Source organism: Fukomys damarensis, unplaced genomic scaffold, assembly GCF_012274545.1.
Source record: "Fukomys damarensis isolate Sample0158 unplaced genomic scaffold, DMR_v1.0_HiC HiC_scaffold_28, whole genome shotgun sequence".
Taxonomy (NCBI): Eukaryota; Metazoa; Chordata; class Mammalia; order Rodentia; family Bathyergidae; genus Fukomys; species Fukomys damarensis.
Window position 1 is genome coordinate 22577514 of NW_022900940.1, and position 26040 is coordinate 22603553.

The 26040-nt window shown below is 46.5% G+C and overlaps 1 protein-coding gene across 1 annotated transcript in view; it reads left to right on the plus strand.

Annotated features, from left to right (window-relative positions):
• Positions 1–26040, plus strand: part of Osbpl10 (oxysterol binding protein like 10) — a 192123-nt gene that overhangs the window by 146221 nt on the left and 19862 nt on the right. Inside the window, exons 8-9 of the mRNA XM_033756928.1 lie at positions 13869–14018; positions 24925–25405. Coding sequence (XP_033612819.1) covers positions 13869–14018; positions 24925–25405 — 631 coding nt within the window. The remainder of the gene's footprint in view (positions 1–13868; positions 14019–24924; positions 25406–26040) is intronic.

Below are 26040 nucleotides of genomic sequence, written 5' to 3' on the forward strand. Positions count from 1 at the left end.
TTTAGTTTCAAAGACACTGGGTTGTCCATAACATGCTAAAATAAAAACACCCAGTTAAACGTCAGTTTCAGATAAAATAATAGTGTCACATACTCTGTGGTTAATTTAATATTCACAGGGAATATGTGTTTCATGATCATGTTTTAGAAATGAAATGAAGATGTGTTGTTTAGGAATAGAGGATTCTGTCAAAATTTCTATGAAAGTGACAAAACCCTAGCTTGGAGAGTCATCATCAGATTTTTTTTTTTAACTGTAGAAATGGAAATTCTGGGCATCAGAGTGATCCAAACAAACAAAAACAAAAGTCAGTATTTAGAGGAGGGGCAGTCCTGACTAATTACATTTAGACCTAAAATTCATATTTTTTTTGAGCTAACAGCAATAATCCCGCCATTCTGATCATTAACATTGCTACCACACACCATTCACATTACCCTGAGATGATTACAGCTGTCTTACAAATTTCCCCTTGAAGCTTTCATTGAATGAAGCATTTGAGAGCAGGGCAAAGAAGAGCATGATAATGTGACAGTTTTTAAAATAGAAGACATAGTGAGCCTCATTTGGATTTTTATGGCAATAGAATAACATGAAAAAAATATGAATTGCTGCAATTACCCTCTTAGATCCTTTATTCGATTCACATTTGACTAAGAGTTCAGGGAAACCTTTTAATGTCCTCTGTCACAGTGGCTAGAAAAATGGACACATATAATGCAAATTAAAAAGCAGAGGAAATGCCTGCTATTTGAGCCAACGGGATTGAGTGGGCTTTAAAGATTGTAGCTTTATCTGAGGGTTATTGGTGCTTCTTCACTATGGAATTAAGAGCTGTGGTTGTTTTGTTTTGGGTGTTTTTTTCCCCCTGCAAACACTGGAGCCTGTTTTCTCCCAGATGCTTCTTCCTTGGTTTGTTAATATTTGCAGAAACCCAAATATAATTGGCATGTACCAGAGCTATCTTTAAGAAAAATTTAAAGTCTAAAATTCCCTAAGCTCTACATTGTTTCAGAAAGTGCCCACCTCTTCTACCTGTAGCACTAAATCATTGATTATTTGAGAGCCAGGAGATAATGATCTGGGAACTCTGCCTCTTGAAGCAAAAAGGTGTGAATTTGCTTGATTTTGACCCTGGAAGGCTGGGCTGCTGCTGTGGACACTGTGTGCCTGGCTCATTGAAAGTGCTCCGAGCCTGCCCCTTCTGTGTGGCTCGGAGAACGTTATCTGCAGAAGAGTCGTTAATGCACTTGGCTTTTTGCGTTATTCATGTTCTTTGGCCTGCAAAGAACGGTAAATGCCTCTTGCTTTTAATGACTTGTAAATCAGAACTATTCTGTGGATTGCGATAGCCCTATGTATGTCCCTTACAATATCGCACCCTTCCAAAATCTCCATTGGAGAGAGTCACTTGGGAATTCGTTTCCTGGTGAGAGGTACAAATGATTAAAGTGGACAGATAAAATTGAAACTCAGAACTGAATGACCACCTGGCACGGCACACATGAAAGTACCATCCCCCTCGTCTAGTGGGGGATGATAGCTTTCTGAATCTGTTTTGGGAAGCCATCAAGTGCCATTTCTAGAACCTGGTCTAATGGAGGAAATAAATGAGTGTATGGGAAAAGTTGTTCACATGTCTGCATGGATCCCCCCCGGTTTCTGGCCCAGAGCTGTGTCCACCCCGACGCTAGATCTGGACAGTCAGTCACCTCTGGTCATGCTCTTCCCTGGGGCCTGCGCTTCTCTAGGCTGCTGCTCCAGCCCCCTTGGCCTGGGATGTTTCTAGCTGAGTTCAAACCCCAGGACACATCACAGTTACCCGGGAGGGGACTCAATCAAGGCTTCTGCGTGGAGAGGTGGAACAGAGGGAAAGAAGAGTCATTGTTCAACAGATGCTGTTTGCTTTACAAGTTGAAAAAGTTTCATAGGTCTGTTGCACAGTATTGGTACAGTTAAAAACACTGAACTGTATACTTAAACACAGTTTTAAGGAAAGCAGTATGTCAAAACTCATGGAATTGTAGCTAAGATCTGTACATTGTCCTAGGTAGGTATAAATTACAGTCACACTTTACTTAAAATAGCTAAAAAAACAAACAAATGAAAGTCTGTGGGCCCCATTAAGAGCTTTTGCTGCTGCCACCCTGCATGCCCTCATTGTTTTGCATCTTTTTTTCTATCTCTACCATAGAGTTGAGGCTCATAACTGTATAATTTTGGAGAAGAACAAGGCAGTTTAGCAATTAGTGGTATTAAGTATAGAGTCTGAAAGAATTACTAATGTAGTACCATCGACTTCAGTCTCATGATGTTTATTTTCTGAATAAAGGCACTTACCATCTGCAGAATTAGAAGAAATCCATCTCCCAGCACAGTGTATATCAATAGTAATTTAAGCAGGATATGGAAAGCCAGAATTCTATTCTCAGCATGCACCACTGGTTACAATGGAAGTAAATCACAGGCAGTGGAATTCCTTTTAAATTTTTAGGCACAGAATCATTTTATTTACTACTGGCTACCCAACTGCTCCATTTTATGAGATGGAGGTGTTTGTGAAATTGTTCTTTTGTGTTTCAACAGAAAGTTTAGATTTTTCAGAATCTGTACTGAGCTTTACATTAATTACCAAGAAGTTAAGAACGGTTAGATGTGACAGCAGCCTATGAGTGACCTTGGCTGGGCTTACAAGTGAGTGGGGCTGCAGAGAAGGGGCAGGTGTACCTGCCTGGGTTGTTAGCATCCTGTCACGGCCTGGGGGCTCGTGTTCTAAAGTAGTCATTTTGCCAGGAGTAGAGATGAACTGGGAGGACAATGAAACTTTAGAGCAACTCTCTCCAATAAAACTTGCTGTGATTTGCTTCTCTTATATGAGAAACCCACCATACAATTTAAAGAGCAACATAAAAGATGATAGGAAATAAGGAAGTAGTCCTTTTGCAGACGGGAAGAGGATGGGGGGTGGATAAAGAGGAGTAAGATGGTGTACGTATAGGTACCAACTTACTATGATGAATGTATGCGTTATGTGTCAAATGTACTAAGACAAAAATGTTTAAAGAGCTTGTTGCAATTAAGCGAATATTTTCTTTCAGAACTATCGAGTATGGCAGCCACTAACCACCGGTGGCTGCTGCCTACTCAAAATGTGGGTAGTGTCATTTTTACTGAATTTTAATTGTATTTAATTTTAGTTGGGCACATGTGGCTAGTTACTACTGTATTAGTGCAATTCTAGATAATAGCGTGAGAAGTAAGCCCAGTTCTCTGTCCGTTTCCCCTCCACCACTTGCGTAGCAAAATCAATGGATGCTGCAGTTCTTTATGTAAAATGGCGCAGGCTTCGCACGTAACCTTTGTACATCCTCCTGTATGCTTGGGACGTGTGTAGATTACTTAAAATACCTGCCTAGTGCAGTGTGTGAATGCCATGTGAATAGCCACACCGTATTGTTCAGGGAACAATGGCAGTGAAAGCGTGTGCATGTTTAGTGGACAGAACTTTGTGCTATTTCCACATCAGTGGGTTGAAAACAATGGATGTGGATCCGAGGATAAAGTGTGCCCTGTATTTATACTGTGGTCGATGTAGGCAGGAGAAAAAAATGGGTGAGGAGAAAGAAAGAAGTAGCTTGGTTGGAATCAAGAATCCTTGAATGTTGGGCTGGGTAGAAAGTTTCCTGCAGGCAATGGGAAGCCATTGAAGACTTTTTTTTTTTTTTTCTTTTATCTTTTCCTTTTTTGGTTCTGAGGACTGAAGCCAGAGCCTCACACTTGCCAGCGTGCTCTACCCCTGAGCTACACCCTTGTCCCCACTGAAGACTTCTGATCAGAGAGGTGGATGTGAGGGTTTTGGGAAGAACGTTCTGCTGGTGCCATACCAACCAGAGGAGGAGGCTAGAGTGGAAGGCAAGCTAGGAAGGTGTTAGGTCACTTATTTATGTGCCTGAGACCTAGGCTGTCATAGCAACAGAAACAAGAAAGGAGCAACTTAAACAGTGGTTAGAGGCCATTTTGGTGAGGGTGACATTTGGGAAGTGATCTAGGTGAAGTGAGGGAGCAACAAGCATGGAGGGGAAAAAAGTAATAGTACAGGTGCAAAGGATGTTAGGTGGACATGCAGTTCATGTGTTTTGGAAATGTGATAGCTGGTGCGGATTGAATAGGGTAAACTGGGAAGGAAGACAAAAGTTAGTAGGGCAGTATCGTGCAGGACTTCCCAGGCCACAGTTGGGACTTTGAGATTTCTTCTGAATAAAGTGGGGGCGGGTTTTGAGCATAAGAGGAACACAGTGTACTTTATAGTTTGAGACGCTTTTTGGCAACCATGAGGAGGTGTGGGGGGAGCAAGGGAGACTGACTGGAAAGCCATTGCCGTAATTAGGTGAGGGATGGTGGTGTGGTGCAGGCTGTTAGAAGAGACCAGGTTTTGGGTAGAACCTGGCTGGGAGAGCCAAGGCTGTGCCAGAGCTGTGACTGAGCCCTGAGAAGGCCAAAGCTGTCCTTTGCTGAGATAGGGAATAGGTTACATTTTGGAGATCTGTTGAAAGGTTGTTCTAGACTTGTTCAGTTTGGTGCGACCATCAGGTGAGGTTTTCTGTTTGCTGCTATCACAAATAACCATAGACGTACTGATTTAAAGAACATAAGTCTGTCATATAGTTCAGTGGGATAATGTCACGGTATCAGCAAGACTGTTCCTTTCTAGAGGCTCTGGGGAAGAACCTGTTTCCTTGGCCTTTCCAGCAGGTTGAGGCTGCTTGTGTCGCTTGGCTGGTGACCGCCTTCTCTATCTTCTGAGACGGGAAGCTTGTTGGCCCTGCTCTCCTGGTCGCATCTCTCAGCCAGGAGAGAATCTCTACTTTTAGGGAGTTGTGTGATTATGTGAGTGAGGCCCACCTAGATAATTCAGGATAATTTCCCCCATTGCAGTGTCTTAATTTAATCGCGAGCTTGAGCTCTCCTTTGTCACGAAAGTAACATATCCACAGGTCCCAGGGATCAGGCCAAGGGCATCTCTCCAGGGTCTGTATATCTATTAGCCACGGAGAGCTATGGAGATGTTGACTATGCAGCTGATGTTCACATCTGGAGTCGGGAGAAGGCTGAGCTTGAGATACAAATATTGAAGTGGTCGGAGTATAAATTGTTTAAAGCCATGGGTACAGAGAGGCTCTCCAAGGGCTGAGCCGAGTTATCAGGCCCAGCAGTGTGCCTGTTTGCAACTGGGTCTCCCTGCAGTACCAGTGTCTGGGTCCCTCCCTTTCGACATTCCTGCTGCTGCAGGGTCCGCTCCTCCCTCTGCCTATGTGAGACTGCGTCTGAGGGAGCCTCTGCGGTCTCCTTCCCCTGCTTCACTGGATTACTTTGATCATACTTCCTTTCCTTTGATTCCATTATTAAAATAACAGCATTACTGAGCTAGTAAGTAGTGCAGAATTCATTCACCCACTTAAGGTGTACTAAGCCCTTGGTGGACTCCATTATATTCACAGGTATGTTTCCTCCTCGCCACAGCCAATTCTAGAGCATTTTCTTTACCTTCCGAAGAAACCCAACACCCTTTACCTGTCACCCCCAGACCTCTGGCACGCACAGATCTGCTTCCTTATCTCTGGATTTCCTGTTCTGGATATTTCACATAAATGAAGTAGAGTGTGATCTCTCTGGCCTTGTAATTTTAAAGCTAGATCTTTTGGTGTGTGTGTTTCCGCACATCTCTCTTGTTTTTCTTTAGTTTTATTTGTTCCTCTAGAAAAACATTTATTGAAGGTGTCACAAACCATCCTTTGCACTGAGATTCTAGAAAGGAGCACATGAATTAGAGCAGTTCACTGTCATCAGGGGGAGCTGACAGCTACCACTTCTGGCCCTGCCTGGTACTGCTGAATGATCACCATGTTCCTTCTCCCCAGGCCTGAGAGGGCAGCCCTGGACAGTTGTGTTCCTCTGCTGCAGGAGTCGACATATTCCTGGTCCAGTCAGGAAGCAGGCTGTTGCAGAAATACAGCTTGATAAGTGCCCAAGTGGACATCTGCCAGAATCAAGTGCCTAGGTAGGAGGGAGGCTCCACCTTGGCACCTCGGAAATGTAGGTAAACTAAGTCTTCACTGAGGAGTCGGAAATGACCAGTTGGACCCAGGACCAGGATAAAGGCAGAAAGCTCTGTGTATTCCTCCTCAGCTAGAATATCAGCTGTTAAACTCAGAGACCCTCCTAAGCATCCTTACAGCTTTCATGGCAGATGTGGTGCTTTGCCACCTGTAAGCTCCAAGGTATGAGAAACTTTGCAGCCTGGTGCCTGCTTACTCTTTGACTCTCCTGTGTGTCATGTGTGTCTCAAACCCCACACCCGAATGTAACTTTTGTGGAAAATGTTTCAAAATCCCTATGAAGTCTTGCCCAGCATAGCCTCAGACCGAGAAGTGATGCTACTTCATGGTCAGGGCCACAGACTTTATCTGGGGAGCCTGGGTCACTACAGCCCTAGAGCCCTTGGCGTCCCCGTTGCTGGAGAAAGCCTAAGAGAGAGCTTGGGAGGCACAGTACGGGTTTGGGGGGGTTTGCTGCCAAGAGGAGGGCCATGAACAGGTAGGAAGGTGTGAGTCTGACAGCAGTGGCTTCGGGTCAACATGCCCATGGGTGCTGTAGTCACCCAGGGGAGAGTTGCAGGCCTCGTGGGACTTGGCATTTCTGTGAGCCATGTCTAGACTCGTGGCCTTACATGCTTTGTTGTGCTGTGGATGGTACCATCTCCATTTTACAAAGGACGTTGAGCTGAAACAAAAGCTAGTGGCTTCAGGACTTGTCTCGATGACTATCTGCAAACAAAGCTCAGAACTCTCACTGGTATTTGCAACTGTTTCCTAAAGCCTGGTGATCATGTTTCCTGATTCAATGGCCTCTCCTTTTCCTTGTCATGACTTTTATCCCAATGCTAATGAGCTTCTGTGTTTTACGCTGCTCACGTAACTCCAGAAGCAGGACCCCACAGATCCTGCTCCCTGGACTCCACTCAGCTTGGCTTTCAGGAAGTCTTGCTGAGCCTTGGCCACTTTACCAGTTCGGTGCTGAACTTGATTGTAAAGTGCTAGCCTTCCGCTCCTTGAGATAATGTTGTAAAGCACCAGAGAGAGAGCTCTTGGCACTTGGCAGGCCACTGCGTCCTTTTGGGGCCCTTCCCTTCCCCTCAGTCCAGGCTGCAGAGCTCTGCAGCCTCACGTCCTGCATGCTGGCCGTCACTGTCCCCGCCTCAGAGCCACAGCTGCAGGGCGGCTGCCTCTCCTCCACCTGCTACTGCTGCATCCTTTCCCCTTTTTGTACTTTCTTTAGGCTTTCTTTGCTCCTTCTTGATTCCTTTGTTTTTTCCTTTCATTTAAAAATGGCCAGACTCTAGTTTCTAAGCAGATTTGTGGAAATGAGACAGACATGCTGCTATTTCCTATGAATGCTTTCCTGGAATTTTTTTTTTTTAAGGAACACCTATTAATCCTCTTGGTGTAATTGTTCCTGCTTATCTTGGCTGATGATGAATGCCCCTGCACCCTTCCCTCTCCAGAAGTGTCTTCCTTCTACCTTCCAGGATGTGTTTTGTTTAAAACCAACCTTTCTGCAGGTCGGCCCCTTTGCTCAGGAAGAGCATCTGTCCTTCCAGTCTATGAGAGCCAAGTGTGGTAAATGTATATGTATGTGTGGTTAGCACAAGAAAGCCAGCTCATCCACTGGGAGGCAGCAAGAGGATTGTGATGTCAGTGGCAACCAACTCAGCATCTCCAAAATGGTGGTGGGGACCAGGCTGCTGCATGGACATGCTTACATTTGGACTTGTTCAGGATAGAGCCAACTTCTCCATCGGGTTCTCTTCACAGTAGCCTCGTTGTTGAACCTACCTCCAAATGGCAAGCTAAGATCCTCTAAGGGCATTGGTGGCCTCTGAGGTACAGTCAGTCACCTGGCTTTGCGAGTGGCTCCACAGAGAGGATAGTTCAAGCCTTAAACAGCTTCCCTGCAACAGGGCCAAGCGGCAGCAGTTGAGCACGACCCTTATGGAGACATGTTTCCACGTCTGTCCTTGGCATGACTTCTGACCAGAGGGGAGCATCCATCCGCTTGACTGAGAGACCTTCCGCTGGCAGAGATGGCCTACTTCCCAAGAGCTAGTAGAAGAAGGCACCAAAGAGACCTCTCCGGAAAAGAAATCCCACCTGCGCTAAGTGTGGGAAGGACAGAAGGTCATCAGGAGCAGCCGTATGGCATTCATACGACAAAACTTTATGTCCCTGTGCCTTCAGGGGAGATCAGTTTTTCCAGTTCTGAAATAGTGAATGCCTTGTACTTGGTAGTCATGGGACTAAAACGTATCTTGCTGGGGAATGCAGGGTACTAGGCACTGGGGATGACATTGGCCTACCGAGTCGGCCTGGATCGTCAGATGCAGCTATGCCAGTTTTCATGACAGTGGGCCGTTGGATGGGCTTCTTGTGATGTAAATGTTGCTAACGTGAAGATCCACTGTAGCCTTATGTAATGATTGTGATAATCGGGTTAAATACACTGTAAATAGGAAATGACTAGAGATAAAAGGGGTTAAGTCCTTGGTTTGATGGATTCCATTAATGTTATCAACAGTAGTAAAATACATTATCGTTAGAACTGGAAAAAAACTGCATTCAGTAGCTTTTCCCCAGGCCCATGTACCTCTTAGACACTCAGGTCCCTTGCTTCTCTTCCATTGTTTACTCTCTTATTTTATTCATGTTCTTTGTCTGTCTCCCATCCATCTACTCTTCAGTCTCTCTAGCCCCACACCTTGATCCATGTCTCGGCTTTCCTGTCTTAGTTTTCCAGAACTTGTCATTTGCTGACAGACCAGCATCTTTTGACTTTTAGCTGTAAGTAAACGAAAACAGCTCAGCCCTGGGGGTCGTGTTGCATGTGTGATTACATGTTCTATTAGCTGTGGAATTGAGAAATAAGTTGTAAATGAGGGAATGTTTTTCCTGGTTCTTCCTCCTGTCTGCTGCTCTCTGCCTGACATCTCTCTTCTTTGGGGATATCTGAGGGTGGTGCTTGTCATCTCCCCCACTGCCTGCTCTTCTGTGACCCTCAGAATACCCTTAATAAGCTTTTTGAGGGGCTGGGATATAACTGAACACTACAGTGCATGCTTAGCATGTGAGGCCCTGGGTTCAGTCCCCAGTACTGCAAAAATAAATAAATAAATAATCTGTTGGAAATGTCTAGATTTCCTTGTTTTCCCCGAAGGATGATATCTGAATTTGTTCAGTCTTGTCATTTGGTACCAAGGCTCCTTGGTATGGTTCAGTTCACCCCCAAGCTTTGGTGCCAAGGTAGCTGCATGTGATGAAAGTTGCCAGGCTTTAAAATAGATGGAACTGTGGTATGCTTACTGCCAGAAGAGAAGGTGATGTTCATTCTTAACTGGCTTCATTGTCCTTGGAGCATGTAGGATTTCAGGACAGTGGCAGATCACATGAATGCAGTGGGTTATGTTTTCTATTGAGTATTGCCTACTTAAGAATATCTATTTCAGGGTTCAATTTACTAGGGCAGAAGATGGTAATTTAGGATCCCATCTTAATCTTGTTGGAGTGGAGTCCCTGCATGTCTGCAATTGAAAGACTCCAGCATGCGTGTGCTCCCTGTCCAGGGGCAGAAGTCACCTGTAAAGGTTGGGTGATGCGATGCAGGCCTCACCATGTTGCCACAAACAGAACTAGTGATGTTGCAGCCCCTCTTGTAGGTTATCAGGCAGGTGCAGTTGGAGGGCTTGACCTTAACTCCAGCTCTCTGCAGGCCAGGTCTCAAATTAGGAGAGAAGAGGAGGTGGTGCCACTGTCTAAGAAGGAAAGCTGGGGTGAGGTGCCAGATGGGGAGTCGAGTCGGTGAGGGTGTGCGGGGGAGTGAGGCCTGTGGCAGGGGCATGAGAGGCTTCTGCCTGTGAATATCTACTTTCATGTTTTTCCTGGAATTGACCCAGACTGTAATGAAGTTACATACATGGATTGAATAAAAAAGATTGGAATTTCATTCGGTCTTCCTTGAAGTTTGCATTTGTTTTGAAGAATTAACAGTTTTGTTAAAAGTAAGAGATGAAAGGAGAGCTAAATGCTTCTTTACCTGTGTCCCCAGTGAGAGGACTGTTGGACCCATGTCTGCCTGATACTAGTCAGTTGCTCTTGGTCAGTCTCCAGGGTCAGCTGGCTTCTTTCCTACTCGTAGAGTTCTGGAATTAGGGATTGGGTCACATTTGCAGATTCTATGAGTGCCGTTGATGAGGCACCGCCAGCACCCCGTCCCAGTGCCAAGATCCCCATCTCTCACATGGCCTCACTGTTGGCCCTGAAGGGACTTGAGGTCAGCTAAGGGGCACAGGCCTTTCTGAGAGTGCCAGGAGAGCGATGGACCCTCTCTTCAGAAAAGTACCCACATAATTGTTGCCAACAGCAAAGGTCTCTAAACCCCAGAAAGCCCATTAAATCTTTTCCTGTCTGTCAAATATCCATTTGTTCCTGACTTTTGCTAATAGGCACGAGTCACTTGATTTTTGTAGTATCATATGCCCCAAGGTGCTCATGTGGTAGAAATATTGAGTCATAATTTTTGTTTTTATTAAAAATCTCATTTTTCCAAAGGCTTCTTCTCTTCAAAGTATATTTTAATTCCATTTCACTTTCAAGTTTGTACGCTTTTGTGGCTGGGCTGGCTCATTTGCAAAGAGCTCTGGGAAAGGGGCATCTGTACATTCTTCTTAAGTCATAAAAATTTGCTCAGCATCATGAAGCCACTTCTAACATCTGTTTTTCTTCCGAAATGGAGAAACAGCATTCTGCTGCTTAGGTCATCTGAAGTTTGTTGTTACTGCTTTGAAGGCAAAACTATAGATCGGAAGGGTGTGGGCAGGCGTAGGCAACCAGGAGACAAGCAGGACATTGTAAGGCAGGGAGGGCCATGGTGTGATGAGCTTGCGCCCCCAGTTGTGTAAAGCAGCCCTTCCATCAAGTGACAGCTGCGGTCTCCTTTGACTCCATGTCAGAAGAGCAGAATAAACAAGTCCTTGACCCTGAAAGAAAAGAAGGTTTTGTGCCTTCCGACCTCCTTCATGACCTTGGAGCTTCAGGTCTTCGCCTGCTAATGCAGGTGCGGCCCCTTTTCCCTCGCCTCCCCAGAGGGATGCAGGCAGAGAGCAGCCTGCACTTTCTGCAGAGGGGCTGAACTGCTCACTGCCGGTCTGATAAATGAAAGCAGCCCCTTTTTTTTTTTTTTTTTTAAAGGCCCTGATTACTTACTTGAGGTTGGGTAGAAAAAGAATTTATTCACAAACTATTACATTTTTAAAAAGGAGGGCAAATTCTCGAAGCTGCATGAAAGAGAAAATAGCGAGCACTGGGTCCCTGTTTAATTTGGGGTCAGGGTTTGCTGAGGATTTGTGCCAGTGAGGGAGATACCTGCTGGGCTTCCCGTGGCCAGCCCTCCCTCGGCAGGATATTGGGGACCTAGGAGCTCTGACCCTGGTCATCCAGATGAGCCAGCTCTGGACCCTGTGTACGAGCTTTGATATTCTCTGCGGCAGTGAGTCTTAGAAGAAAATCATCCCACCCATGGGTCATGTGTTGATTGGGCCTGGGAAGAGTTAGAGAAGTTTATGTTCACTTTAATGAGCATCTGTCTTGTGGCAGGATCTTACAGAAGACTTAGTGGCTGCTGGACAGGGTTATAATTTCTGGAGATGGCAGACAGGAAGAGATGTGGGCTTCTGTAAACATGTCACACTCAGTGTGGCAGGAAATGGGCAAGATGAGATTTTCCCCATGCATTCACTGTGGGCAGATGGGAAGAGAGTGATTCTTTTCTTCTTAAAGCACATAGCAGCCACACTTGAGCTATTGATTTGTTTGGTTTGCAGTCAGTATTTTATGAGAACTAATTTCGAGCAATAATAATTGTGCTCTAAAGAGCTACCTGTTTTGCCAAGGTATTTCAGGGTGCTGACGTTCACCTTTTACCTCAGTGCATGATAGCGGTTTCACTGTAGTTCTTTCCTGTTGTTACTTTTCTTCCCAAAGCAGAGTGCCTGGGCAGTGCCCTCTCCTCCCCAAGGTGGCCTTGGGATGAGGGGATTCTGCTCCTACAGATGACTGTCTGCCTGCAGGCCGCCACACAGCAGTGGCAGTTGCAGTACTCTTCCCTGGAGAGGTGCATGTCCACGCTGCCTGGTTCTGGTGGCCTCCAGTTGAGAATGCAGGCTCCAAGGGGCCTGAGGCAGCACCGGCTTAACACTGGCCTGGAATCCAGAGGAGGGAGAAGGAAGAGCCAGCAGGGCAGGTGGGCAGAAGGATGGCTCTGTGCACGCTGACTACAGCCATTCTGGCCCAGCATCGTGTTACTGGTGGCAGCCCCTGGGGCACAGCAGAAAGGGAGTGGCAGTGAGGTAGGACAGCTTCGGGGCCCTGACTGGAATGCTGGGCTTCTGCCCCTGCTTTCACCACCTTCCCTGTGTAGACTCCCTCTGGGCAGTCTTTCCTAGGTTAGAAGGGTGAGAATTCCTCCCTTAGTTCAGTATGTTCAGTGGAGCAGATGTCTACAGGAGAAGGCCAGAGAACCAGGCACGTGATGGAAGAAAACTCAAAGTGCTGAGGACTTTGCTGAGGCCCTCGCAACCGTCTCTCCATGCATGGTTATGTAGAGATTAAGGATAACCTGGAATATGTCTATAGAAGAGTCTATCTACATGGAAATTTTAAAAATGCCTGCAGCAGACAGGAGAGCACCATGCAGTGTTGGTGAGGGATGCGTTACCCTGGACGGTTACATCGTTTTGACCACTAAGTTAACCTTTGTACTCGTGTATTAGGAATAGTTTTGGATGTGAGATGGTTCTGTCTGATGAGATGAGTCATCACCAGTTTTTGTATGGTCACTCGGGCACGCCTTTATCCTTTTATGTTTGATACCATTGACTGCTGCTGCCTTTCTGTATATTATGCCTGACCGCACTGATAATTGGAAACAGTCTGTGGTGTTCTGTGGAGGGCTTTGCCTGTGCATAAGCAGGTGTATCGTGAGAACATAGGGAAATGTGAGGCGGTGGAATTGGGTGACTTCTTCCAGCAGAATTCGCAGCACAGCTTTGCTTTGTACCTGGAACCCTTGACACTTGGGTATTGGAGGGTGGTGCTATGTTCAGTAATCCCTGTTGCTCATTTCATTAGCTTTCCTGTTTTCTGGTAATTTGTAAAGTTCAAATCGGCAACTGAATTCATAAACTTGCATTAAGGAAAGCAGAGTATGTGGCCAGCATAAATCTCTGTATCATTCTAAAGTTTCAAGGGTTTCTCCTTACGTTTTCATTTTTGCCTAATTCTTTCTCGGTGCCAATTTAGAATTTCTTACACTCGATACAGTGATCCTAATTTGAGTAGAGATAATTGCGGTTAAAATTTTCAGGTAATTTTAGTTCCAAGAGAATCCAACTTTTATTTATGAACAGAAATTTTGTATTAGATCTAGATTACATTGGATTAGTGTCCCGCAATGGGCAAATTAATAGAGCGGATTTAGCAAGGGGGGCCAGTAAGGCCCTTGTCCTGTAGTTGGGTTCTTAAGGAGCAGGAGATTTTTGGTCTGGGACAGTCTTCGGGCCAGGTGACTCACCGATGGGGGCGAGGGCGGATGGCAGGGGATGGCAGTGACCACAGCACAGGACCTGCTTGGGAAGGCCAATAGGATGGCTGACAGAGAAATCGTCCTGGGGGCAGGGTTGGGGGTCTCACTCAATTTCTTTGCTGTGTTTCTGACTTCTAACAGGCCAGCTGGTGATTACTTAATGATGATTTTCATTTTAGCCAAACTCAGGCCCTGAACTGGTTTTGTCCGAAGATGAGAAAACTGACAGTGAAGATAAAGAAGAGACAGAATTGGGTGTCATGGAGGATCAGCGCAGTATAATTCTTCATCTCATCTCACAGCTGAAACTTGGAATGGATTTGACCAAGGTAGGCTGGGGTGGCCCACAGGATTTGTGGCCAGTTGTCTGGGTTCTTTCTCTGTCTTCAAGCTTTCCTTCTTCAAGGGTGAGCTGGGGAAGTAGGATGGGGAAAAGGCCAGATCGGATGTGTCCAGTTTGGGTAATCGCAGGTGTAACTGGAAAGGAAATACACACGTATAAGCACTCACATTGAGATGAAAGAAGTCTCACTGTTTTTCCCAGGCTGCCCTCAGAGTCCGGAGCTCACACAGTGCTCTTGCCTTGGCCTCTTGCGTGCTGGACTGTGGCGCTCCTCCATGCCAGCCACAAGGGACATTCCCACACGAATGCTCACCCTCTGTGGAGAGCCTTACATATGTCTCTCTGGTAGAACTGCGGCTCTCTGATCCCAGGGGAGCATCGGAAAAAGCATGTGAGGTGGCATCCAGTTGTATGAGGTTTCCTGCATGTTCCAGAGAAGTTCAAGGTAGCCTGTCAAGAGGGCTGTGGCGCCGTGGCTGCACAGAGAAACAGTGAAGCCAGAACAAGGGTCCTATGCACTCTCAGCCTCATGGCCTGCAGCTGGCTGTCACGAGCTTCCACAGTAAGGGTGGCCTCTCTGGTACTCAATTTCACTGTCCATATGGGAAGAAACAGCCCCTCTGGTGGGTCTGTCAGCAGCGCTGGGGGCGAACAGCCTTCTTCCTTCCCTTCCAACATCCTTGTCTCAGTGAGGGTCCACATTCCGTCCGCACCTTGGCAGTAGCCTTGTGCCAGAAGCAGACGGGACAGGCAGTGCTGTGTGTGGTGTCCCCTGGGCATTAAGGGGCAGTGGGAGGAGCCCAGATTTTGTGGGATGGCGGCCTGGTGGGGTAAAGGCCGGAGGTGGTGCGCGGAGGACCCAGTGGTGCTGAATGCCTGGGTCTCATCAGTCTCGTCTTCTAGGTTGCCTCAGAATGGGGTCAGCCTTTCTTTGATTATTTTTTGCGGGGGGTGGTACTAAGTGATTGAACTCAGGGCCTTTGCCATGAACTGTCTCCCACCCCTTTTTTTTTTTTTGAGACAGGCTGTCAGTTAGTTGCTATTGCCCAGGCCAGGCTTGAATTTACAGTCCTGCTGCCTCAGTCTCGCAGAGTACTGGGATCACAGGTGCGTGAGCCTAGCCTTTGGATGCTTTTACAAGTTTGAATGTGAAGAGTGTCTGGCATCCTGGGAGACCACACGACTTGAACAAAATAGTGGGCCCTGCGGAGGACAGACACCAGGCAGGCAGGCAGCTCCGTACGTGTTCCCTGCCTTATACCAAGCATACAGACTGCCTCCTGCTCCTCTGCCTCCCCTAATCTTAGTCTCCTAGCTGTGCAAACGCCATCCCTTTTCTGCTAGAGAATGCTTGGCTTTTATAAATCTGCCTGTTTTCTATTCTCATGGATGGCATAGACACAGAGATGGTGCCTGAGTTAATTCTGACCGGGTGCAGGTGGGAAGGGGTACAAATGCGATCTAAAGTCTGTCTCCAAACCATGGGTCATGGCCCATCAGTTGGCTGTAAAACCACTTTAGTGGGTCAGCCTATGATTTCTAGAGGGTGAAATATAATGGAAAAGATCAGGTGCACTGTATATAAAACATTTATTTTAGTTCCATCGATTCATGTGTGCTGGGTTGCAGTGTAGGACATATTCACTGCAGATTATATTTTAAAAAGTATTTGTAAGATAAAAAGCCAGAATCACAGGTGACAGAGGAGAAAGACTGTACAAGACATTGAAAGGGTCTAGGTGAAGTAATGGAGAAACAGTAACATGGGGGGTAGATTCAGGGTCGACTGTGTGTGGCATTTGAAGATGAGCAGGGAGGCCCAAGGCGAGGACTGGAGTGAGCTGGGCTGGGAGTGGCAGAGTCACTTGGGTTGTCTGAGGGGGCGAGTATAGGGTCAGGCTGGGGACGATGCTACACTGGTATTGAGAGAAGTGAGATTATGTCAGTGTGGTGCACAAGGCAGGGTCCCCAGGCCGTGGGTCTCTGTCGGACTAGAGACAGAGTGAGCTGGACATGCAGGAGCGATGGGCAGGAGGAAGGTGCTTGAGAGGGAGGGCAGTTACAGGAGGTGTCAAGGACAGGGCCGAGCCTGTTTGTAACCTCCATGGATCTGTCGGGGGTTGCATGTACTCTGGTGTTAGGGATGCAGGGAGACCACCTAGAACAGTGAATGCTGAGGGTAAGGTGGTCCCACCTTAATGTGGAGTTGGGGGATATAGATTGTGGCTAAAGCAAGTAGCAGAGTAGATGGTGATATTCTTAACCCTAGAGATACCTAAGTCACAGCTCATAAATCAGCATGTCAGAAAAAATTCTTTTTTGTTGGACCAAGGATTGAACTCGGGACCTTGCACTTGTGAGATAGGCGTGGCACCACTGAGCTAAATCGCTGGCCAAAAAATTCATACTTTGAAAGAGAAGATAAATCTGATTCTGTAATTTTTAGAGAACTGCTTCTATTGTTAGCAAAGAAATACAAAAATAAAATGACTTTGACATTCTGTCCTATGCCTTCTAAACGAGCAACAAGAGCAGCTGCGTTGGCTTTTTGTTGCTGACCAAAGACCTGGCGTAAATGGCTTGAAGGAGCAAAAGTTTATTTTGGTCCATGGTTTCAGTCCGTTGTTGACCAGCTCTATTGCTTCTGGGCCTGTAGTGAGGCAGAATCACGAAGTCAGGGAGCAGCAGATGACCACCCAGATGCTCATCCATGGCACCACAAAGCAGAGAGAGAAGCAAGTACATTGGACGCTTGAGTTACAACTGGTCTGACATACAAACAGCTTGAGTTATTAGGTTCATCTGCCTCTTGTTATCTATAGCGTGTGCCCGGGTAAACATCCAGAGCTCAGCTGGATTGACTTAGTGACCACCAGCCCTCAGGAACTGATTGGATTTGTAAGTCAAGGGTCCACTGCACCAGAGACACAGGGGTCAGGGGCAAAATATACCTTTCAAAGCCACTCCCCAGTGGCCTGCTTCATCCAATGAGACCATGCCTCCTAACAAGCCCATTGCCATGGACTCATCAGTGAATTAATCCATCGATGAAATTAAAGCCCTTGTGATTCAATCCCTTTCCCAAAAATCCACGAGCTTGGAACGGAGCCTCTAACACAAGACCCTTCAGAGGACACAATAGATACATGCTGTATCTAGTGTGTATATAGTGAAAATGGTCCCCAGCCACTGATGGCGTTATAAATCAATCCTCTTTTTAATTTTTTTGATGTCTAAATTTCTTGTGTGTGGTGTTGGGGTTTGAACCTGGGGTCTTGTACATGCCAGACAGACAAAGCAGTTCTACCACTGTGCTGCTCTCCTCGCCTGAGTCCTGTGTTTAGAAAGCTCAGTTGAGTGTGTTGAAAGTCAAGAATGTTCAATGAAGCTTTACGGTAAAATTGTTTTAAAAGTAAGTCTTGACTCTGTGCAAAAGTAGATAAATATATGAATGATACAGAGCAAGGGTCAGAAACCTTTTCTCTAAAAGGCCAGGCGATAAATGATTTGGCTTTATGGTATGTGTTGCATGTATTGCATTTGTTCATATCTGCCACGGAAGCACAGAAGCAGCCAGGGACAATGCTGAAATGACTGGTGGAGCTTTTTCCAGTGAAACTAGCTGCAAGAACAAGTAGAGGTTCAGCCTGTGAGCTGTTTGTTGATCCCTGGGTTACAAAATTACACTATGAGCAGCCCTGTCCTCACCGTAGGCATTAAGGGAAAGCGCACCCTTATCTGTACCCACTTTAGCGAGTGTGTAGCATCCTACCAGGTTGTTACATTGCCCCTTGCTTCTTCAGCAAGTAGTGGTATGACTGGTCCCATTGCCTCCCTGTGGCTTCTTGATACAGGTAATGATAGAGCAGACATCTTGGGCGTATGGCTTTTTTCTGTTGGATTTTTTTCATTAGGCTCAATTTCCCGAGTCAGTCAGAATAGGCAAGGATTAATATATCTTTATGCTGAAGCACCTTCTTAAAAGGGGAGAATTTTTCCAAAAAAGGCAAAAACATCCAGGGTTTACCTGGAGAGTGGACCCTACCAGGTGGAGCCGTGACATCCAGGTCTCCGGTCTCCCAGGCACAGGTGCCACTTTCCTTTTTCAATGCCTCCTGTCCCTTTCCCCCCAGAATCTTGTTTCTTATATGCTGTCAAGAAGGGCTGCTCCCTCCTCCCTGAAAATAGTGTGCACCGTGATGATCTGGCTCCTTTATGGGGTCTCTGAATCTGTGCTGTGAGGGGACTATGATTCCCTGCTCCCATCCTGCCCCATTGGCAGGAGTTCATCCATCCCACTCCTGCAAGAGTTTTGGCAAGCGATGGCCTCTTCAGGTGTTCAGCATGGTCCTTGATCAAGCAGAGTTCACTCACACTCCCAACTGTCTACTTATTTAGCCATTATACATCACAAAAACCTCTCTGAGCCTCAGTTTTCTAATCTGTAAAATGGAATAGCATCTGTAAAATAGTAATGAATAGTAATTTTCTAATCTGTATAATGGAATGGTATCTGTAAAATGGAATTGTATTGGTTCAGAGATTTCTGAGAAGATGATACAGGATAATATATGTGAAATTCAAACTGTTTTTCTTGGCTTAAGATGTAGTTTTGGTTTGAAACATAGAATTCTTTTTTGGGGGGATTCTGTTTTTTTCTTTTATCTTTTTCTGGGGGTATGGTGCCGGGGATCAAACTTGGGTCCTTGCACTTGCAAGACAGGTGTTGCCACCACTGAGCTAAATCCCCGGTTGTAACATATAATTCTTAACAACAGATTTTTCTTATTTCATACAGTTCTTCTTCTCTGAGTAGTTAGCTTAAATGATCATTTACAGAAGCATCAGAAGCAGTCAGGTTTTCCCTGTCATTGGGTTGTCCAGCATTGTCAGTGAGAGACTTTGTGACAAGTTTGTGTTTAATCTCCTTATCTTCATCTTCCTTGGTCTCCAAATGAGGTTACTGATCCCTGGGTATAACAACTGCCAGCAGAGAGCAGGCATTTCCTATGTGCTGGGTAGGCACTGGGCTAATTTAACACCATCATTTAATACAAAAAACCCAGGAGGATGGTACGTTGCTGCTGAGAGATGAAACCCAGCTCTCAAGTGGCTTCCTTTTGTGACCTGAAGTGTGGGATTCGTTGGGGATACAGGGATTGATTGCATTGCATTTGTCTCTCCATACTAAATAACCTTGAAAATGTAAAATTTTATTTCAGAGTCTTCCCATCCAATAAATTATGAATGAATGCCTTGTGTGATATTCCAGGCAGCGTCTGGTGGATCGAAGGGGGGAGCTGGCACATTAAAGAAGCCCAGGGCTAAGGTTGGCTAAGGAAAGGGTAAATTATCTGCCTTTTATTTTGTAAGGCTGGGTTTTTGTGCACTTGCGCTGGTTTCCTTAAAGTGCTTCACAAGGGTAACCTCGGTGGTGGTCTCGCTCTCGCTCACTCGCAGGGGTGCGTGCCAGCCTGAACATCGCGTGGATGGCTCCCCGGTGTCACACCTGTTCCTGTCCACTCTTTGCACTGCCCTGCAGTGTGCCCTGTCGGAGGGAGGGAGTGGACTGTCCCTCTTCCTGGGTGTCTTTTGGCTTCTCTGTGAGGTGATGATCATTTATTTCAGATCTCTGAAGACTCTAAGAGCTCGAACTGAAGATTAGTCATTTACCTGCAGATTGATGCAACTTTAAATGTAATTAACTGTCCTCTGAGTCCCAGTGCAGGTCTTTTTTTTTTTTCCAAAACTTCCCCTGAAGTAGTTCATTGTCTTAATTATGTTAATGGGAGAAAAGGCAGTCCTTATCGATGGCTCCATAAATCTGCAGCAGCGATCGCAGGCCATTTGGATGCCGTCGGTCTGAACAGCTGGGCCATCAGTCACCCTCGGTTGGAGGCAGACAGCCCAATTAGTACTGAGCATTTTTTGGTTCTGCATCCCCTGTGTCTGCTGCCCAAGAAACAGATGATTAAGTGACTGATGATTAAATGCACTGAGAAAAGGAGGTGGGAGGGCCAGAAGATTGGACAAGGGAAGAAAATGTGAGCAGGCTAGGAATTCTGTTTCGGTGAGAAAACGGTATCTTGTCAGGGGTGTCCAGGTACTGCTCTCGAAGCCTGTCTGGTTTCGGAAGCCACCCCAAGCCTGGTGAGCTCCCACTCTCCAGGTAGTCTGTGCTCTTTTCTAACTCTGCCAAAGCGCCGGCATCGTATCACAGTGCAGGGTGCACATGTAAGTAGGTGGGGCTTGACAGCTGTGAGCCCGTCGTCCCCCAGTCTACAAATTCAGGAGGGTTATCTGAAAATTGATACCTTCTCCGCTGTCGCATCCCTGACCCCAGGAGAGCCTTTTCCTCTAGTGTTTTATTTTGAATATTTTCCAATCCGCAGCAGAGTTTTGAGATTTTTACAGTGGATTCCCATATAATTTATTGCCCTTTGTTTCTTTTCTCTTCTTTCTCTGCCGTTCTCTCCATTTCCCACCTTCTTCACGTTCTTCCTGTAGTGCATTCTCACGCCCACTTTGTTGTGAGGGATGCCAGGCTAGCATACCCACTGAGCTACAACCCTCCCCTCTCACGCTCACTCCGTGCTCTTCTGTCCCCCCACAACCTGCCCACGCACATGAGTGTGTGTGATCGTTCTCTGAAGAATCATCTTAGAGTGCTTGGCAGAGGTCATGGCAGCTTTTCCCTGACCTTTCAGTGAGGGTCTGCGCCAGGCCTTTCTTGCATAAAGCACATTTGTTACCCCTGGGAAAGGTAACATTGAAAAAATTCTATTGTATGTACAGCCCCACTGTCGCGTTTCCCAAGATTGTCTCAGTGATACCCCTTGTAGTTATTTTTAAAGTCCAAGATCCAATCTAAATCATATTACATCTGGTTACATGTCTCTTTAATTATCTTTAATCTAGAAAATGTCATCCTTTTTCCCTTTCCTGGCAGTGAAGTTTCTGAAGATTCCCAAGTCACTTTTTATTAATGTTCCTCAATTTGGATTGATTTTTTTCCCCCTCTTAGTTAAACAGTTTGGGCATTAATAACACACAGCGGCTATTGAGCAGGGCCTTTTTCCCACGGATCAGTCTTTAGGCACTGCGTTCCTTCTGAAGACCCTCTTCCAGAGTTCACCCAGCCTTCTCGTGTCTCCAGGATGTCTCAGGGAATCTGACTGCCTGGGCTGGACCAGTTTTGAGTCCACTTATTCATTGGTCACAGAGCATTTCTGAGGCCTTGAGCTCTGTGGTTCATTGCCCTGGAAACCACATTCCTGAGATAAGCCAGGTCCTGTTTAGGCAGGCTTCAGTGCATTCCTGGCCACGACCTTCCTTGGCATGTGTGTGGATATTCTGGGGTTCCTGGAGAGAAGCAGCAACCTGAAGTCATCTGGAGTGATGCAGGTGTCCTGCAGGAGAACCTGCGTGTGGAAATAGGTGGTGGTCACCTCACCTCGCGTGTCAAAGAAAACATGTCCTTAAGGCATCAGTCATTGGTTTGCCTTGATTCATGCCAGGTCTAAGGGACTCAGATCCTACAAAGAGTCAGGAAACGTGTGTAGTAGAGCAAAGCGCATTGAGGACACTTTGATGAAGATGTGTGCCGGGCACTCTGTGGGTGTGAAGGGAGTTGTTGATTTGGCTTTAGGAGCAGGAACTCAGAAAAAACTTCATAGAGGAGGTGGTCCTGGAGCCGAATACAAGTAGCTTTTTCATCACTGAGACAAAGCAGGAGAGGAGGGCAGAGAGGGAGGTTTGGTGTGAGACTGGGGAGGTGCGGCCAGGTTGAACTGTGTCTCTTTCAGGGAGTTTAGGAAGTTGACTCTGGCTGGAGAGGAAGGGCTCAAGGTAACACAGCAGGCGGCTGGAAGGCCAGTTTGGAAGCTAGAGAGAATGCCCAGCCCGAAGGTCTCTTTCTGCCTGTAATATTATCAATGGCATTTATTTTTTTTTAATTGAGTTTATTGGTACATTTTAGGTACATTCATTATTGGGATCTTGTACCTTTACATGACAGATCTTGGTTCTCATTTTTTCCCCTTGTTCCTGCCCTCCCTTCACCCCCTAACAATGGCATTTAGAATGGTGGGCTTTGGGGCTTTTTTTGCCAAGCCGGGGAAGGTAGAATAGCCTAGAAAGTGGGTTTGTTCCCACTCTGTTCCTGCACTGACTTCTCCCTACTTGATCAGTGACAGCAGGTCTGTGGCCCAGCCATCCGAGCTCCTAGTCCATCTCCTTAGGCCACTGAGAAGGAAATGTTCTTTCGAGGTGGAGGCATGCTGTCATGATCTGTTGTAGGGGAGGACAGGAGTGTGGGTGGCAGCTGGGAACCCTGCGCAACCTCAGTCCAGTGCCTAACTGCTCTCTTCCCTGGTCTTTAACCTCATTTATGTGAGACCAGGGTATGAAACTGCAGAAGCTCTGAGGTCCTTTGGGTTCTGACATTCAGTGGTTTGGGATTCTGTGTGGAGTTATTTTCCTATTTTTAATCCTTTAGCTTCTGAGTTTAGACATGCTGACTAAATTAGGGAAAATGCCGTAAATCCTGACCTTTTCAGAAGTACAGTTAGAGAGATAGCATTGTAGCTGGTTTTTCTGTTAGAATTCTAGTCTCGGATAGAAATGTGGGAATACCTTAGGAACGTGGGAATACCTGCTGGGGGCTGGGGGCTGGGGTGGGGCACGGCTGGAAAAACCTCATTACCACTGGGTAGGGAGAAGGATGAAACATCGGGATGTGGGTGCGTCCTTGCTTGAAGTTAGATCCACTGGGACAGACTGCTCTTCTTGCATGATTCTGCCTGCCCCCTGCTCCCCTGTGCTTATGAGTCTAGAAATGGAGAAGGGAAAGGAGCCAGTTGGGATAGCAGGAATGAGACATTTGTGGCTGCTTTTCTTTTTAATTTGGCCTCACTGGGGGCTTTCCAGCTGCCGCAGTCTACAACCTGTGCTGCAGGTCTGGGTGGGGTTCAGAGAGGCCCTAGAGTGCCTCTGGGTTGGGAGAGGAGAATTGGGTGGCTGTGTCTGTGTGGCTTGGTGAGTGATCACCAAAGCTCAGCTCTGGGAGCCTCTTTGGTGGAGCAGACCCCAGAAAGAGCCGTGACAGCTGCTAGATGAGAACTTGTCCCTACAGGAAAATGCAGGAAGTGACGGGGGTGACATCTGAAAGCTGTGCTGCACCACGCACTCCCTTCCTGGCCCAGTGACATCCTCGGGCATGACTCTCAATTTTGTCCAGTTGTGACCGAAAGAAAAATTAGGAATTCTCTGCTGGTTCACATAGTTACAGTTTAATTAATGTCTTGTCTTCCTATGTAGTATTAAGACAAAGCAGAGGGAGCTCAGGGAAAATTTTAAATCAGTCTGTTCTGTTGTCTAGGAAGACATGTTGACATGTGGAGTCTTTTTTTATGGATTCATTTGGATTGCATTACATGTTCAGTTTTATATCTTGCTTCTTTCTTAGCACAGATAGGAAAATATAGTTCTTAAATAAAAGATAAATAGCATTAAGAGGTGTCTACCAAACCTCTGAAATCACTCTGTGCTTTGCTTAGTTTCTCTGAACATCTCTCCTGATTCAGCCATGTTACTGCCAGGAACGGTTTTCGGAAAGGGAGTCAAGAGTCACGGTTACATTGGTGAGCCTGGATGATGTTCGTGGTCACTTATCGTTTGCCTTCCCAAATATGTTCATGGGACTTGGGGACTATGTAAAGGGTGAATGGAAGTGGTCATGTAAGGGGGGATGTGAAGCGGCTCGTGTCACTGAGCATCTTGGGGGCTGCCCAGGACCAGCCAGCAGGTCTGGATCAGCCTTCCAGCTTCACAGCGCTGCGTAACTATGTGAGGAGGAACAGTGAGGTGGTCCAGGAATGTTAGCTGTGTTTGGTGACTAAGAGGGTAATCCCCCAACCAAGCCCCGTTACAATGACTCTAGGGCGGTGAGGAGTGAGCTCTCTCTGCTTTCTGTGGCAGTAGTAAATTATTTGCTTTCTGGATTCAGAATGTGCTTTAAATGACATAATCATTGGGTTATATGCATTTGGGGTTGTGGAGCCCTGGGTTCCCTTTGTCCCATGCTGACAGCCAATCAGGTTATACTTACCTTCAGTCATGAGCCAATAATAGCAAACCTAGGGGTACCCCCTGTGTCACCTTTTACCAGAAGATTCTGTATGTTGAGCTCCACTTACTTTGTGTGACTTCTTACTTACAAAGTTTCTTTGGGTCTTGATTCATGGAGCAGCCTCCGAAGATGACTTCACAGTAGCCCCTCTCTCCATGGCAACTCTGAGGCATCTGCCTGCTGACGGGCCTCCGCCTCTATCGTGTTAAGGTATATGCTCAGACAACCAGATAGACACCCATGATCTGGGGTCTGCCTAGGTCCCCTTGACTCATCACCAACAAACCATGAGCACACTGCGCACCCCTGGTGATGGGGCCTGCCTGCAGGAGGAATGAGGACAAGCCTTTCCAGGCTGGTTTCTTCACATCTCTACCATCTGGAGAAGGAAGAGGGTCAGAGTAGATCAGGAGGGTCACGGCATGGAAAGAGGCGGAGACTATTATTTTAGCCCTGTTGAGCAAAGAAGAAAATTGCTCAGAAGTCTTTTTTTTTTTTGTACCTGGGGATCAAACTCGGGACCTTGTGCTTGTGATGCAGGCTGTGGCACCACTGAGCTAAATCTCTGGCTGGTGGGTTGACATGGATATCGCTCTCAATTCTCATTTCTTTGATGTAATTTCCCTTGATTTCTCACTGGTGCACAAATCAAAAACGTCTGCTCCTGGGCTTGGACCCTTTCCAGTGCTTGACAGTGACTACAGTCTGCTTTTCCCGGGTAATCACAGGGCCTTCTGTCTGCCTTTGTGCCCCCCAAATGCAGGTGGTGCTCCCCACATTTATCCTGGAGAAGCGATCCTTGCTGGAGATGTATGCAGACTTTATGACACACCCTGACCTGCTGCTGGCCATCACTGCTGGGGCCACGCCTGAGGAGAGAGTCATTTGCTTTGTGGAGTATTATCTCACAGCCTTCCGCGAGGGCCGAAAGGGGGCTTTGGCCAAGAAGCCCTACAACCCCATCATCGGCGAGACATTTCACTGCTCCTGGGAGGTTCCCAGGGACAGGGTCAAGCCAAAGAGGACTGCTCCGCCCTCTTCTGCTGGCTGTCAGGAACACCCGGTGGCTGAAGACCCTTCCAGAAGCTACAAGCTACGATTTGTAGCTGAGCAAGTGTCCCATCACCCTCCCATCTCCTGCTTTTACTGTGAGTGCAAGGAAAAGAGACTGTGTGTCAACACTCATGTATGGACCAAAAGCAAGTTCATGGGCATGTCCGTGGGGGTCTCTATGATCGGGGAAGGTAAGTCACATTGTGTGTTGAAGCTTGGCTCTTACTCCAGTGATGTCTCTGTACCCGATTGATGACCGTTCATTGTGTGTGTGTTTGGGTTACTTTGTTTTAGAATTGGGGCGTAAGTGGGGAAACAGGGATGGAGTTTGGACCAGGTGTGCTAGTGTCTCAGTAGGACCAAGGTGATGGGCTAGATGGGGTGCAGCTATTTGTCCATCCAGCTCCTACATGGAGCTGCATGCTGTGCTTGCATAGGCAACACCTTGCATGCACTTTTTCCATTCATGTGTGTGTGAATATTAGAGTTGGCTCCGGATCTGGGAAAACACATTTTTTTTTTTCTTTTTGGTACTGGGGGTCAAACTTGGGCCCTTGTGCTTATGAGGCAAGGTGGTGGCACCACTGAGCTAAATCCCCAGCCCTGAAAACACATTTTTATTCACCCTCACCAGTTTTCTTTATACTAGAAATTCTGAAGAAAAACAGTATAATCACACCACTGATAGATTGCACGTTACTATTTTAACAAATACCTGTGAATGAAGTTTATTCATTGTTGGAAGAAACTAATAATAATCCTTGTTAAATTGAAGTGTCTATGTTAGAGGTTCAACTTTTTTTTTTTTTTTTTTTTTGTTACAAAT